The 16,732-nt window shown below is 38.2% G+C and overlaps 1 protein-coding gene across 3 annotated transcripts in view; it reads right to left on the reverse strand.

The window, feature by feature from the left end:
- Positions 1 to 61: 61 nt before the first annotated feature.
- LOC110041590 (uncharacterized) overlaps positions 62 to 16,732 on the reverse strand; it is a 27,275-nt gene continuing 10,604 nt past the window's right edge. For 2 of the 3 annotated variants that reach the window (XM_089299095.1, XM_089270483.1), the window contains 12 exons: positions 15,607 to 15,719; positions 15,121 to 15,192; positions 8,702 to 8,923; positions 8,264 to 8,437; positions 6,676 to 6,855; positions 5,972 to 6,112; positions 5,353 to 5,615; positions 4,894 to 4,975; positions 3,197 to 3,307; positions 2,395 to 2,523; positions 1,433 to 1,570; positions 62 to 927 (listed from right to left, as the gene is read on the reverse strand). In XM_089299095.1, the coding sequence (XP_089155221.1) occupies positions 812 to 927; positions 1,433 to 1,570; positions 2,395 to 2,523; positions 3,197 to 3,307; positions 4,894 to 4,975; positions 5,353 to 5,615; positions 5,972 to 6,112; positions 6,676 to 6,855; positions 8,264 to 8,437; positions 8,702 to 8,923; positions 15,121 to 15,192; positions 15,607 to 15,719 (1,741 nt within the window). In that variant the 3' untranslated portion in view covers positions 62 to 811. The remainder of the gene's footprint in view (positions 928 to 1,432; positions 1,571 to 2,394; positions 2,524 to 3,196; positions 3,308 to 4,893; positions 4,976 to 5,352; positions 5,616 to 5,971; positions 6,113 to 6,675; positions 6,856 to 8,263; positions 8,438 to 8,701; positions 8,924 to 15,120; positions 15,193 to 15,606; positions 15,720 to 16,732) is intronic. The other variant, XM_089270482.1, reaches the window with a different exon arrangement.

The following is a 16,732-nucleotide window of genomic DNA, read 5'->3' on the forward strand; positions in this document are numbered from 1 at the left end:
AGTTTCTTTGACGTTTAATCAATGAATTGGTGAATCGATTTAAATGTAAGTCACAAGATAGTTTAATTTTTACAGACTTTATTCATAAGTTCAGGCATACATTTTACTTAAAATCACATCACCAGAATGATCGATTGAACCACACCGATAAAGCTCACTAAGCCAGGGTAATCCACTTTTTCTCTCTGCCAATATAGTTTACCTACAATGTCAAAATTAGGGTAATATCGATCACAACATTTGACTAAGAAATGAGTCGTTTTCATTCCTTCCTTTATGGTTAGATATAACTTCCTTAGCGTTGTTCAGTTTTTAGCGGCACTCTCCATAACGGACAAGTTAACTTCCCTGTTTCCTTGTTTGTTGGCTTCTTTCCTAACGCAATAGAGAAAATGGACAAAGGTGCATAATGCACGTGAAGATCAATTGTTCTGGTCATTGTATCATTACGCCTGGTGTTTGGCGACGTACTCGTTGCCGCGTTGCCGTTGTGTAAGGTCCCTATTTATTTACTACCAACGTCCTAGACAGGAAGGTAACCGATAGTTCAATCAGATTTACAGCTGTTTCATAACCCAGAAAATTTAATTTAAGCCTGAAAAAGTAGTTAAGATCACTTCGGGTTGGTCTTTTTTATTGATTGATTGATTGATCGATTGATCGATCGGTTGATTGATTGATTGATTGATTGACTGATTGATTGATTTAGCAATTGATTGATTGATCGATCGATTGATCGACCAATTACTTATTAAAACATTCATATATTATAATCATGATCAGTGATCAGTAGTTGGGTGAATTACATGCCTCAGCACTGCTTACAGCTCAACTTGCAGTATGCCTTCATGTAAGCTGGAGTTTTGCTGCATTCCCCAAGTTTCGCCCACCCGGGGCAACTTTTATGCGAATCTTTGCACACAGGAACTGCCGAAAATTAAACAAAAGTAAGTGTAAAGGTTAGGAAAATAATCTTCGACGTCTTGTAAGACTTCCTGATCTCGACTAACTGACGGCCTGTCTGACTGTCTGACTGGCTGCCTGGCTGCCTGGCTGACTGACTAACTGCCTGGTTGCCTGGCTGCCTGGCTGCCTACATGCCTGTCTAACTGACAGACAGACTGAATCACTAATTGACTGACTGATAAACTAGTTTAATTATTGAACTGACGGATGCTGAACCGTTGGAAGTAATGGCTTCTTGTTTTCCTGATTTGATTGACCCAGTCAACTATTTACAGTGTTCTAGACCGTATGGCATACACAACACAATACGGTAATTGCTTAATTGTCTAGGCATTTTAAGTATATTAATTTATGCATTACCCTTAATTCAAAGTTTAAGTCAACCGTCCCAGTTTTTCGGGTAAACACCGAATGTCAAAAACAACACAAAACAAAGAAAAAACCATCAGAATTCTTGTGTGCTTACCGCAGACGCCGCAGCTTGCTCGACAGTTAACTTTCATGAAGACCGTATTCTTCTGACACTCCCCATTGTTAGCATATGCCGGGCACAAGGCTTTGTGTTTAGCACTATCCTGACAACTAGGACTGGGGAGAGTGACTCCTGCAACAGTTAGGCAAATAATTTAGAGTACTTAGATGTTTTGAGAAACACTCCCGTACTATAATGGAGTGTTTTTCTAACTCGTCAGCACGAACGCTTCATCTGTTTTTATCAAGCTACCTAAATAACGGCTCTCAACATTTAATGTATAAAGAATGTGACACTGTTCCAAGCAATTTGATACCGATGTTATAAACAATGTTTGTGAGATGTAGTTTTCGGCTTATTGGCGACTTTGCCAACCGGAAATTTTGCAATTTTGGAAAGCCAACATCTCCTTCTGTATTATAACCATATATCTTAGTTAACTACTAACTTTCACTAGCTCTTAAAATGTCTCGAGTTAAACTTAATATAATTAATTGTTTTTTTACGCAAAGGGAAAGTTTCCATGACTTATTTTAAGTCCATGTTTAGAATAGACCACTTTACAGTTGTCTGCTCAGTGACCTGGCCTTTGGATGGAAGCGAGGGTGGAGTTCACCTTGTTTTGATACAGACTTTACTGCTTTTGCTGTGTAAAATAAGTTGTTCTGATGCTAACTAGATGCATTTACATGACAAAAGAAGTGAGGTCTGTATCAAAACAAGGTCATCTCCAGCTGGGCTGCCATCCAAAGGCCAGGTCACTGAGCAGACAACTGTAAAATGGTCTATTAGTACATCTAGAGGTCTAGGGATCTAGAGGGTAAAAAGGTAGGGGTGGGGGGAGGCATAAAAAGCCTAGTATATACACGCTTACATAAAAACCTAACATCATAATTACAATTAAATAGTACTCGCAATTTTCCGGGTCACACTTGGATCTCAAATAATCAGCTCACCACAAGTGTTACAGCTTTTTCGACAGTTAACTTTCATGAAGCCAGGGTTCTTCTGACACTCGCCGTTCTTAGCCCAACCTGGACAATGGACTTTGTGCTTACTGTTATCCTCACAACTGGAACTGGCTCCTGCAACAGTTAGGCATAAGTCAAGGATTTTTAATTATTTTGAGAAACATTATCCCCTACTGGTATCATAAAGGAATCGTTTGTGATTCATCCACGAAAAAATCAGCTCTGAAAATAATACGTATTGAAAGGGTATGACATAATTAACTGTTCCAAGAAAAAACACAAACTCAAAACACTATGGGCTTTTTGCCAAATGGAAATTTGCAAAATTTGAACGCCAATATAACTTTTATAGTGTCGCAAAGAACTAAATATTTCGCAAATTACTAAGTTTTAAAAGTTAATAATTTTATAAAAAAATGTTATCATTTCTCTGCAAAGTTGTGTGCTGATGAGACCAAGTGTCAACATTGACGTTGAAAGAGGAATCCCCTTTAGATCGAGGCACAAGGTTGGCCAAGTCTAGGAAATTACTGCAATTTCTCTGTCGCTCTGAAACAATATGATAATAAGTTACTTTGGAATACACTTCACTCGTTCTTCGTAATTCATCGTGCTCTTTCCCAGCCTCAACTGCCGTGGTTCTTAATTTCTAAATATGTCGTGACAGATCTCGTTTCAGCCTAACATTTTAAGTCCTGGATAGAGATAAGTTATCTAAGGTTTTGTAATCGTTTTGTTATAGAAAATATATTTTTCACGACAAATACACTTTTTTATGTATATTTACCTTGGCAAACCTTGCAACTTTTCTTACAGTGTCGCTTCATCCAGACTTCGTTAGAGGTGCATTCTCCTTTAGCCGCCCAAATGTGACATGTGTGATAGTCATCTTGACATTCTGATGGAAGATAAAAGAAGATGACCAAAAATACGATAATAGATGATGCATGGTAGACCTTGAGACTTGCCTGGACGCCGGGACCCTTATTTGCAAATCCTAGACTTCAAGGAAACGAGAATTCGATGTTCGTCACAAAGGTTACGAATTTTTGAAACCGAATTAAAAGTTTCCGAGACCCAAGATTCCCTAGCTAGATTTTCCTAGCTTCAGTTATTACATTGGTAAACGTGCATGTTTAAGCCAACACTGTATCTCTTATCAGATGCTACTCAATTAGAACTACGTCTTCGTGTTTCCGTGAAATTTTTAGCTGTTTGGTTATTTTCATTTACTGACCAAAAAATACGTATATTAAATAACGCGGTATAGTTAAGTAATAAAATTGATGGAGATTGAGGAGGAGGAGGAGGAGGAGGAGGAGGCGGAGGAGGAGGAGGAGGAGGAGGAGGGGGAGGAGGAGGAGGAGGAGGAGGAAGAGGCGTCGGTAGAGGAAGAGGTGGAAGACGAAAATTACAGTGAGGGTTACTGGTAATGTAGGTAATAACAGGTTGGAAGTAGTCAAGGAAGACAACACTTGAACTGAATTGTGGTGGTGTTAGTGCTGGTGGTGGAGAAGGAAAGCAATGGAATGCTGATTGTCCTAGCGGTGCGGTGGTGTAAGTGAAGGAAGAGTTAACAATAGGTTGCGGAGGAGATTTAAAGAGGAGTAGGAGAAACAGAAGGAGGAGGAGACAGAGAAGAGAAGAGGAGAGGATAGGAAAAGAGAGCAGAGCAAAGAAGAAAAGAGTGGGAAAGCAGAGTTAGAGAGGAGAGGAGAGGAAAGGAGCCCAAAGCAGAGTAGAGAAGAGAAGAAGAGAGCAGAGGAGAGGGGAAGAAAGGAGAGGAGAGGAGAGGAGAGGAGAGGAGAGGAGAGGAGAGGAGAGGAGAGGAGAGGAGAGGAGAGGAGAGGAGAGGAGAGGAGAGCTGAGCCGAGCAGAGCAGAGCAGAAGAGAGGACAGCACAGCACAGCACAGCACAGGAGAGGCGACGACAGGAGAGGAGAGGACAGGAGAGGGGAGGAGACAGACAGACAGACAGACAGACAGACAGACAATTTATTTCAACACGGTATCTCTTCAATTACAAAGAATTGGTTTCCGAGAAAGCCGTGCTAAGAAATTACTCAAAACAATACAAAATTTCACGAGAGAATAAAATTATTAGTGTTAACTGCCATTGTGGAGACTGAGTGTGCAAAGTCTGCAAAGTCTGCAATGCGAAATTGTAGCCACAGTCACTGAGATGGTAAGCAGTGCTGTCTCGAATCAGGCTAAAGACCTCAGTAAGGTACTCAGGAGCTTTGGTATGCATAATTTTATGTGTTGTGATTGCATTATGATGTTGACGTCGAACTCCAAGAGTATCCCACTGAAGTATTCTCAAGGGAGGAGGAGAGGAGACGAGAGCCGAAGAGAGTAGAGCAGAGCAGAGCTGAGAAGAGGGGAACAGAGAGTTTTGTTTCCAGAAGAACTTAAGGACTGAATTCTCTAGATACTACATACATGTACAAATTCCTTCTACAGCCTATTAATACCATCACTTACTGCACAACTCATCGTCTATGTACACATCGTCAATGGCAATATCTGAGTATCCTCGCTGACCAATTATCCCTTGTATCGTGAGCTATAAGCAAATGGGAGAAAAAGAAAAATATATCACTGCGTAAATTACCTATTATTGATTTTATAAAGAATCAAACTTGGACAATCTTGAAGCGAAACAAATATTGAAGAAGAAAAGTACAGCTATTTTCAAAGGCATATTTGAAACTAGATAAGAAAATACCAGAAACTGTGTGTAATTTGGAAGCCATAATGTCATTTTAGCGCTTGCTAATCTTGTCTTCGTCGATGCAATTTATCGTTTTTGTTGTTGTTGTTGTCTTTGCTTTTATCGTTGTTACATAAATTTCCTAGTATCATTTAGCTCCCACAATGGAACGAACAGTGTTTTGAGCAATGCTTCAGAAAACGAGCGCAGAAATCAGGCTGCGTCCTTACCTGGTACCGAAATCCCACATCGACATCAATGTTACCAATACCCTTTTTCCAACCCATGCCTTTGTTTCCTTTTTCGGAGAATATTAACCAGCTTACACCGTTCGATTGTTCCAGCTTGATTGCTAGGGTACCCATTGTTTTACCATACATGGTGTAGTAAAACTTCAGACACTGTCCTCCATTTTTAGCTGCTATCCACGGACTCACTAAATCAGCTCTTTCTCCAGGTTTTCTGTATGAAGATTCCACGTAAAGGTAGTGACCTTGGAAATATTTGAAAAATATTTATAGTCAGGGGTCTAGTATGATTTCTCTACATTTCAATTATCAACAAAGATCTACCTTACACTAGGCTGCGAAACAGTCACAATTTTTATTTTATCTTATGTCTACTGGGGCTCCTCTAAAAATGTTTCATGTCAGATCCGAGTGTTTCTTACTCATCCTCTGAACGAAAGTAAATATTCAAAAACTAGCACGCCAGGATGACGAATAACCAATGTCGCGACCAGAAGCCGTATCCATTTAGCAATTGAAAATCATATCAATATGTGTCTAGTAAGTTATTGCTTTAGTTTTGGTTTTATGAAGCGCCATTGAAAACCGCTCTATACCTTACCTGACCCAGATGTGTGATCTCTACTGGGACCTGTGTCGATAGTTTGTGTATGTCCACTGTGAAATTGCCAGTCCAGTTTATCTATATAAGAATTCTTCCACATCCCAAGACGAGAATTTTCAAAGTCCACGTCGTCGTCATCTGTTGAAAAAGAGACTATGGCTGTAAAATCATAAAACAAATCTTTAAGTTGTCCTGTAGAATATGAAGTAAAAATTCGCAAAACTCTAGTAGAACCCCTTATTATATAGCTGAGAAAAACTGCTTCATTATCATTGGCTGAAAACAATCAAATTTATCGTTGATTTTCAATTTGCACTGAAGTGCAAATTAAAGCGTGCGCGTTTGTAAATGTCTCTGTCATATAATAAATGAATAGCGCTAGCCTGCTGAAAGCTCTAGCAGTTAAGGATTTAATATATTCGTCATATTAGAAAATTATTTCCAAAAAAGAAAGGCTTTTGCAGTTTTAAGACAATTCCGAATATAGTTCTTTAATTGCGCTCGTATTCATAGCATTCGCTATCCCAGTCCCAAGTATTGAAAGTTACGTTCACACTATTTGTTTTCTTGTATTTAGTTGGGGTTGGGGAGGAAAAGCCTTACAAGGGGTGGCTTGTATTCGCGAGCTTGGACGTTCTTCATATCATAAATCAGCTCCTAAAAGTACTATAGGTATAAAGAAGTAAAGACTCCTTGCTCACCAAGATTGCACCTTTTTAAGATACACATTTTACTTTCGTATCCACTGCTAGCGCAAGGTTTCCCGTAGTGACCAGGTGGCGGATTGTTACACTTGCGGACTCGTCTTCTAACGCCGTCGTTACATGTCTTACTGCAGGAGCCCCAATCCGACCAGCGACCCCAATTACCATCGATAGGGGCTGTTGGGTAAGCACACGAACAGTCACGTGGTTATTCACCATGTATAATTCATACAATATTCCAATTTTTCGTAGCAGTAGAATAGTAAATGGCGGAACATTTCAAAGCAATGACGTAACGCTTGAGTTTCGAGAACATGTTTTACTTCATCAGTTCCTGCTTGTTATTGACTATTGCTTATTGCAATTAACGTGATACTTATAGCTAGTCGTTTCTTTTTGGTACTCTTAATTCGGCGACATTTCAGGCGAGTTTGGCTAGGCCATGGTTTGTATGGCGAGACCGAACGAACATGATATTCCGTCGAAGCGTGCCAAAAAGGCACGATTAGGAATTTACCGTACCCATATTCGGTCAAGTGAAGATATGATATCGTAGCCATATCAGGTCAGTGACGTGGTGCACAGGATATCAGGACCGTAGACACGGCTTCTGATTGGCTAATTGCGAATTTGGGTACGGTAAGGATACAAATCTGTGAAAATAATAGTAGAAGAGTGCAACAAAATAGCGAATTACACACCGTCATTCCCATGTTTACAAATTAAATTGCAAGCCGGCTTCAAAAAATTGTAATAATCTGTGTTCTCAGGGTTGTTTGTTTCATCTTGGACTCGGCTCCATCAAAAAAGCCTTCCGTATTGAATTGAACAAACAACTTTAACACTGACGTTGATTTAACACTCTCACTTCAGTGATTATTAATTGTCTTCCTTACGTTTTCTGTTTTGTTTTGTTTTTATCGTTTTGTTTATTGTAAGTCTTGGGTATTACGAAATATTTTTACAGTTCTGAATCACTTTTGCGTCTTCTGTGTTTCGCTATTTTGATGCACGTTTATCTATTTTTATTTTTATAGTAATCCGCACTACGCTGCTTGCAAAAAGCCATTATTCATAACAAGCATTTCTTTTTTATCAACTTTATACTTATGTAATCACATAAGTGGAAACATTCTAGAACTAGAATTCTAGAATTCTAGAATGGATAATGAAGAATCCGAGATCCTAAACTCAAACGTTGGGTGGCTCAAACATCTGATAACAATATGTACAATATTCTGCCCAAGCGCGGGGGACGAACTTGTCTTTGTCAATCCACTGATATCAAGAGAAGATCAAGGTAAGAAAGTGAAACCCTCATACTGACCTTGTGTCCAAGGTAATCAATCTTAAGTTATTTTTAGACATGGTACCCAGTTCTTTTGCGGAAGTTACTCGTGCGATACATGGACAGCTACGTTGACATTCGGACAGCCACATGGATACGTGGACAGCCACCTTCATCTTCTCTTGACTGATACACAACAGCGCGAAGACATGCTTCACTATATTCAAACATTGAATGCTGTGTTGTTGCTGTGACACCGAGTTGTAGGTTTTCGAAATTAGCCTCCTACATGGTTACCTGGACATATAGAAGGCGGGCACTTTTGTTTGTCTATTTCCACTCCGTACCCATTTACATTTCCACCACAAGATTGTGTGTTGCCTGAATGGTAGCAGTACCTCTCACGGGTACGATAGCAATTGTCATCACATGGTGTCCAACCCGACCATGACGTCCAACCATATGATTTAGCTGTGAATAAAAAATTGGAAAAAAAAAAACAAAAAAACAAAAAAACAAAAAAACAAAAAAACAAAAAAACAAAAAAACAAAAACAAAAACAGCAAATAAATAAATACATAAATAAACAAAAAGTGAGTTCCAGCAAATGAATAATCAATTTATTTAAGCTGAATAATATATTAACCACCTCTGGACAAGATGTGAAAAACGCTTATCATATTTTGTGTGTATTGTCACACTTCTGGACCAAATACCAAAAAAACTACTACTCACTCTTACAGTCGTATAAAGCGTTTATTTTCACCACATCTCTTGCACTGAATCTGCCCTCTGGAGTACCAAACTCCATGTTCTCGTTACCGATAGCTACAATGGTCGGGTTACCGTTCTTCGTAAACGATCTTCGACTATAGTGCATAACGGATTGATAGTCATAAGACACGCCCAACTCATCAATCGTTCGCCAACTGTACTTGTCAAACTGATCTTTGGCAACTTACAGGAAAGAAAGAAAGAATGAAAGAAAGAAAGATGATTTTCGTACAGGCTAGCTGGTGATTCTACCTGAAATAAATAGAATTAAACTGGTATAATACATTATCAATTTAATGCAATCTGTCAAATCTGTTATCATTAATTTCACCCAGCAGAAGAATACATATAGGCCATAGCGTAATACCACTTTACGATAGTGACCTCGTTATTATGGCCACTTGTAAGATTCGATGAAAGCGTTTTGGCTGTCGTTTCCTGTGCTAATCCTGTTTAGACGGGGACTAAGGCAGATTCCTCCCTCCCTTTCTGAAAACTATTCTGTCCTGTCAATATTTGGATTCATCATTTATTTACGATATTTTGATTCCATTTTCTACCTGGGACATGGCATCATTCGTCGTCTTTCCCATTATCGTTTGGGCCTCCAAAAAAATCCTCCTACAGATCTCCATAGCTCCCGCCCCGAAAGAGCGACACTTGTTGATATGAATTAACTCGATCATTTCTATATACCTTTCCAGCCATTATCATGTCACACAAAATTGATGGATGTAAAAAGCTTGCGGGGAGCTCTTAGATTGATCCGCTATTTAAACGGGTTTGCATTTTGGACTACATGTATGTACCTGTATGAAAGTTCAACAGTGTATAGTAATTCCGTAAACGTTTCTTTTTGAGATCTATAAAATAGCCTGATGTTTCATTTATATGCAAGGTGGAAATAACTTTATTAATTATTTCCAACGGGCTTCCAACTCGAACCTTTATTTTAGATTGCAGTCTTCTTAATATCAAAAAAACAAAAACAAAAACAAAAACAAAAACAAAAAAAAACTAAAAACAAGAAGCCGTAAAATTCACAGCAAAAAAAAAATAAATAAATAAATATATGTATATATATATATATAAGAACTGTCTTGACGGAGATCGGGGAAGAAGCGCTAGAGTGTAGACGAGTGCTTTGGCACTCCGATGAAAAGTTCGGAGAAAACGCACTGAAATACCTCTCCTGCCCCCTGGTTTTAATCTTTACTATTCAAAACGTGTAGAAGCAGAAGTATGCCACCAAAAGAGCAAGCTCAGACCCAAGGAAAGCGAGCGAGAGAAGGCAGTTCTAATAGTGACCAAGATGACGACACTATTTACCTTGAAACGCTAGAGCGGATTTCAACACTGGAAAGCAAAGTTAAAGAAAATACGAAGAGATTAGAGGATATGCAATCTGGTCTCGACCAAGCAAATGCGGAAATCTCTCTGCTACGCGAACAAGTCAAGTCGCCAAAAGAATCCCTTAAATTTACACAAGCAGAGCATGAAGAAGTCAAGGAGAGAGTTAGCACGTGCGAAGAATGTCAAATGAGGAATGAAGATGAGCTTATCCGACAGAATATTTACGGCATATATGGGATAGAGGAGTCAGAGAGAGAGAGAGAGAGAGAGAGAGAGAGAGAGAGAGAGAGAGAGAGAACTGTACAGCTCAAGTCAAAAATGTAATGTCCGCTTTGAAGATTAGCGAAGAAATAGTCAATAGTCGAAATTCTGTGGCGTGCATCGTGTAGGTAAGTCTAAACAAGGTAGTGGAAGGTCCAGACTGGTCATTGCGCGTTTTACTTGTCGCGAAGATCGAGACTTGGTTTGGCGACAAAGATACAACCCAAAAGGCAATCGTTATAGCCTTGCCGAGGACCTACCTCCGGCTGTGCGGAAAATCAGAAAAACGACATTAGTACCAGCAATGAAGGAAGCACGAAAGATGGCGGGCACGAGAGCTAAGATCACTATCATTGGAGACCGTCTTATTGTAAACGGAAGGCGTTACACTTTTGATCAAATTCTAAAAAAATAGAGTGGAAACAATGAAAGCTGAATTACAAAGTTAAATCAGACTCGTCTTAATGTTATTGTTTTTCCTTCTTCTTCCTTCCTTTTTTTTTTTGCTACAGATCAAGAGCTTATCAAATTTTGATGTAAATGTTTATGTTTACTCGGAGTGCCAAAGAAAAAAATACGTTTGTTTAAGGTCGTTTGTATTTCGCAAAATAATCTTTATAGCCGAAAGACAGTCTGAAATGCGAAAAATTAAATGTATTCCTTCGCGTTCAGGTCTTTTGGACCTTTTAATGTTAATGTTATTCTTTTTGTTTTATTTTATGTAAGTACGTTTGGTTTTTCACTTGGTTTGCGTTGTACACACAGACAAACATATCTAGAATGTAAATCGGATGTTTTTTTTTTGTCAGCATGCAAAATCAAACTCCAAAATGCAAATTTCAACAGTCTAATCTGTCAGAAACTGTGAAAACTGTCGAACCGTATGAGCGGTTTGTTGGTCCTCTGGGATCTGTGGCAACACCCTTTGCTTTAATTCTTAATGACTAATCTTTGTGATATCAAAGGCCTATCAGTAAATGGCAGGGGACTAAACAAATCGCTAAAACGTCGCGCCGTGTTTAGATGGCTGCATCATCAAAACAGCTCCTTTATCTTCTTGCAAGAAACTTACAGTTCAAAAGAATTCGAAAACGCCTGGCGAGCAGAATGGGGAGGCGAAATTGTCCTTAATCACGGTACAAATCATAGCAAAGGGACCATGATTCTCTTTCATCCAAAATTAAATTTCAAAATTGAAAAACAAATTATCGACAAAAACGGTAGATACATAATTTTAGACGGGATGTTGTCAGATACACGACTTGTACTTGTAAACTTTTACGCACCAAATAATGTCCATCAACAAGTCTTCTTTTTTAAAGAATTACAACATGAACTTAAAGACTATGCAGAAGAAACAATAATCACAGGTGGCGACTTTAATTGTACGTCGACTGACACAGATAAGAAGGGCGGCAATCCTTTCTCCCAGAAAATACCAGTAATTCAAGAAACAAATTAATATGTAATATGTATGAGCTAACTGACATCTGGAGGCAAGGAAACCCAAACGAAGAGAAGTTTACCTGGCGAAATAAGTCTTTTAAAATGCAATGTCGTCTTGATTATTTACTTATTTCCAGACAGCTAATGAACCTGACCAACAAAAGCACAATCCCTTTCGCTCCTGCAACGGACCACTCTGCTATTTTTATTCTCACTTTAAAAGTGAAGAACTCAAACAAAAGAAAGGTCCAGGTTTTTGGAAATTTAATCAGTCACTCCTTCATGATGAAAATTACATGTCATTGTTGTGTGTAGAACTCGAAAATTTCAAGCAAAAGTACACTGATGTCGAAGATTTAAATCTGAGATGGGATCTGATTAAATGGAGATTAGATGTTTTACCGTGAAATATTTCAAAAACAAATCTAGAGAAAGAAAATCCACTGAAACCATTTTCCAGAACCGCATTAATGATCTGTTTAAAAGAGCTGAAGCAGAACCAAATAAAGAGGATTATGGAATACAAGACAAAAGGTGCAATTCTAAGGAGTAAGGTGAGGTGGTACGAAGACGACGAACGCAACACCCGTTACTTCTATAACCTTGAGAAAATAAATCATGAAAAAAGACAATTGCAAAATTAAAACGCTCAAACGGCACCGTCACAAACGATCAATTCGAAATTCTGCGAGAGCAAATGGAATATTATAAAGCTCTTTACACTTCGGCCACGCATCCTGAAAATTCAAACGATGCAGGCTCCGCTTTCTTCGAAAGCATCACCCTTCTAGAGGATACGGACCAGCAAATGTGACAAAGAAAGTTCTCCGCTGAAGAATGCCTAAAACCATAAATGATTTTCAAATCGAAAAATCGCCGGGAACAGATGGATTACCTGCAGAGTTTTATAGCTTTTTTTGGAAAGAATTGCATCTCGACATGATAAAAAGTTTTAACTTTGCTTTTGATACAGGAAGAGGGATTATTACACTCATCCCGAAACCAAAGAAAGACACCACATCACTGGAGAATCCCAGACCAATCTCTCTTCTTAACGTTGACTATAGAATACTGACGAAAACAATTGCGAAGAGATTAGAAAAAGTTCTTCCAAAAATTATTAACCCTGACCAAACCGGTTACGTTAAATGCCGTTATATCGGTGAAAACGCGCGTTTAATTTTGGACATAGTGCCATATGCAGACGAGAAAAATGTCCCAGGAGTTGCCCTTTTTATTGATTTTCGAAAAGCTTTTGACACTATTGAATGGGATTTCCTTATCGACACCCTTAACAAGTTTAATTCTGGACCTGACGTTATAAACTGGGTGAAAATCTTTTACAATAACGTTACCAGCTGTGTCTTAAGCAATGGCCATGCGTCAGAATTCTTTGCTTTAGAGAGGGGTGCCAGACAAAGTTGCCCTCTGTCGGGATTGCTTTTTGCGATAGGTATCGAAGTTCTTGCTAATGCAATTAGAAACAAGACTACGATAAAGGGAATTAAAGTAGGTCAGAAAGAAATCAAAGCGTCTTCATACGCTGACGACACCACGGTTTTCGTGCGAGACCTGGATTCTATACCAGAACTACTGGTACTTCTAAGACTTTAAATAGTTGGAAGAAAATAAGCCTTACGCTTCTTGGTAAGATAAACATCGTTAAAACGTTAGGTCTTTCAAAATTAATTTACAATACATCTGTACTCGTTATCCCTGAACAACTAATTAAAGAAATTAACTCCACAATTTGTAATTTTATTTGGGATGAGAAGCCCCCTAAAATCAAGAAATCAACTATTATTGGCGAGAGAATACATGGAGGACTTAAAATGACTGACCTTAATATCTTGAATAGAGCCTTAAAAGTCGCATGAATACCACGCATAAAATCCGAAAACGTAGCATCCTGGAAAATCATCCCTAACGCAACCCTAGAGAGATATGGTGGATTACACTTCTGACAAATTCCTGTCCTTTAAAAACTTTTGTTTCAGCTCAAAACGCCCTTCACCCTCTACTTCGGTCTTATTACTGCTATCACAACTTCTTGGACGTCAGTATCTAAAAATCCTCCTTCGTGATGCCCAGAAAGTGAGGAAAAAGGAGAAATCAGTTCAACCAATATGTGTACAACTTGCTGTTGAAAAAATTCTTCGTAGCACCTACTGCTGAAAATAAAATCTTAAAGCATGGTTTCACCCCGGAAACCGTCCAAAAAGTGTACGAATTACCTTTCCAGATCAAGTGTGACATCAAAATAACAATGTTTTAATATAAGATAATACACAACATTCTCCCAACTAAAATGTCTCTTTTTAGAGCCAAAATGTCTGACAACGATTTATGTCCTCAATGCTTGGCTGATACACACTCCCTAGATCATATGTTCTTACGCTGCTCTTCCGTTATAGCCTTTTGGAAGACCTTTCGAAACTGGTGGACAAATAAAACGAAACAGCAACTAACATTATCAAATAGTATGATTTTATACGGTGTTTTTGACAAAACGGAACATAGATACTCTGAACTATGTGCTTCTAATTGCGAAATTTTCTATATACTGCAGCTGCCTGCACGACGAAAAGCTCTCGTTCGACAGTTTTCTCATACTTCTGAAAGAAAAATTAAAAATAGAAAAAGAAATTGCATTTAAAAACAAGTCTCTTACTGCTTTCTAAAAATCCTTTCAAAATATTATTTAACTTGCACTGATGACGTGTTTTCTTTGTTTTGTTAACTAAGTAATGTTTTTTTGTTTTGTTTTGTTTTTTGGTCAGTGATATAATGCTTATACTGCACATATATAGCAAAGCTGGCAGCGTTAGTAGTGCTGCCTTTTGTTTGAACTTTAAAGCAAAAAAAAAAAAAAAAAAACTGGACATTTTCCAAACTGTATTGTTTCAGATATGTAAAGAACGATGTAAGTAGTCTTAACGATCATATTGTACTGTAAGCAAGTATTGTGCTGTAATATTATTATTTCCTCTTTTTATTTGTTTAGTTTTTTTTTTGCCTATGCATATTGTGATTGTAAATGTAACTCAATTAAAAAAATTAAAAAGAAAAAAAAAAAAAATAAGAACTGTCTCAAAGTTTAATACAGAGACCTAAAAACGATATTAAAATTAAAACTTATCCCTTATCTTAAGTGTGGCCGTGGAAATAACAAGTTCCGAGAACAGTAGCATGATATACCAGGACCTTGGCACTTTAATTTCAGGCATTGCAGACAGAGAAGTTTAAATTTTTTAATGAAAAAAAATCTTAGGCACAATAATTTTAACAGGTAAGGTAGGAGCAGTGGGAACACTTCTTACCATCCAAAATGTTGTGCCAGTATATCTTCACATATTTATCTCTGTCGGATCGTGACTGTTCGTGGAAGAAACCTAGCGTAGCATAAAACGTAATTGCCAGTGAACAGTGAACAATATGATGATATCTCTGATAGAGTCACTTTTTAGTATATTTACTGTTTCTTGGAATAAATTAGTTCAATGTCTGAAAATATTTAGTATTCAAATTATCGAGCCATAGTATCGTTTCGTGAGACAACCCGCTTACACTGATCTTAATCAGGAGAGATTTCAACCAATTTTACTTACCTGCCTGTCTCGTAGACTTACTTTTGATTAAGGAACACGATAGACTGAGATTTGCGTACATTTCCAAATTAAACATCTCGAAATTCATCCAAAATACTTCAATGTGCGTGGTATATATATTCAGTTCTCTTCTGTTTGGAAATTCGGTAAAGCATGGTCTCTCGTGTTTGAAAAATGACATCACACTAGTTTTCTCACCTACGGCGTGCATCATCTCGTGCCTTACTGTCCCCACCCAATTACAACCTTCCGCAATAGAGATGATCTGCTTCCCAGGCTCAGCGTACCTCTTTCCAACCCTCGACGAGCACCTGAATACGAGAGGAGAGTCTCAGATGATGTCAAAAAATATATATATATCAAACTTGTGACTACTTTTAAAACTAATCGATTGATTGATTGGTCTAATTGTTTGAGTTAGTGAGTGAGTGAACGAGTAATAGTCATAGTCATAGTCATAGTCATAGTCATAGTCATAGTCATAGTCATAGTCATAGTCATAGTCATAGTCATAGTCATAGTCATAGTCATAGTCATAGTCATAGTCATAGTCATGGTATTTTCATATTTGCCAGTTTGTATTTGTAATGCATGACATCCTGAGTGTGAGTGAGTGACTGAGTGCGAGTGAGTGAGCGAGCGAGCGAGTGATTAATATTTATTGATTGATTGGTTGATTGATCAACTGATTAAGTGACTCAGTGATTAACTGATCGATTGCCTTATTGATTGATAAGGTGATTGACAACGTGGCTGGCAACAGCTGCTTGCAGCACTTTCCAAGACTAAGCATTCCATGAGTCACTATAACCACTCTTTATCAGTTGATGCTGCAAACATAGTACCCAATAACGGCCCAATCATTGGTGAATTCGTCGTTGTCATTATCATGACATAATAACTTACCAAGATAAAGTTTGACTAATTAAGGACGTTTGTGCTAGTTGTCTCTGCGCATTCTTACTGCGTACGCAAATTCACGCGCCACGTCATGCATCGATGCGCGCGCTAAGTAATAAAATGAACAATGATAAGGTGGATGGCCTTTGCTATTGCTTTGGCTAGATTTAAAGATCTTGGACGTTTGGTGACCCCTATTTTTCTTTTGATGGATCATTTTATCTGCCGATTTTCTACGTTTAGCGAAAAAAAGAAGAAAATCTATCGACCATCTAACCCTGATGATGACCGTAGGGTCGAAAACGTTTTGGTTTTTCAAATTTTAGTAACTTTTGGCCTTTTATAAACATCTAAAATGCAAATATTATGACAACATTAGTAGCATTAATCCGTCAAAGTATAGCTGCTGCAAAGTGCTGGAACT

The sequence above is a fragment of the Orbicella faveolata genome, unplaced genomic scaffold, assembly GCF_042242905.1.
Source record: "Orbicella faveolata isolate gen_17 unplaced genomic scaffold, um_ofav_v1 contig_34, whole genome shotgun sequence".
Lineage (NCBI taxonomy): Eukaryota > Metazoa > Cnidaria > Anthozoa > Scleractinia > Merulinidae > Orbicella > Orbicella faveolata.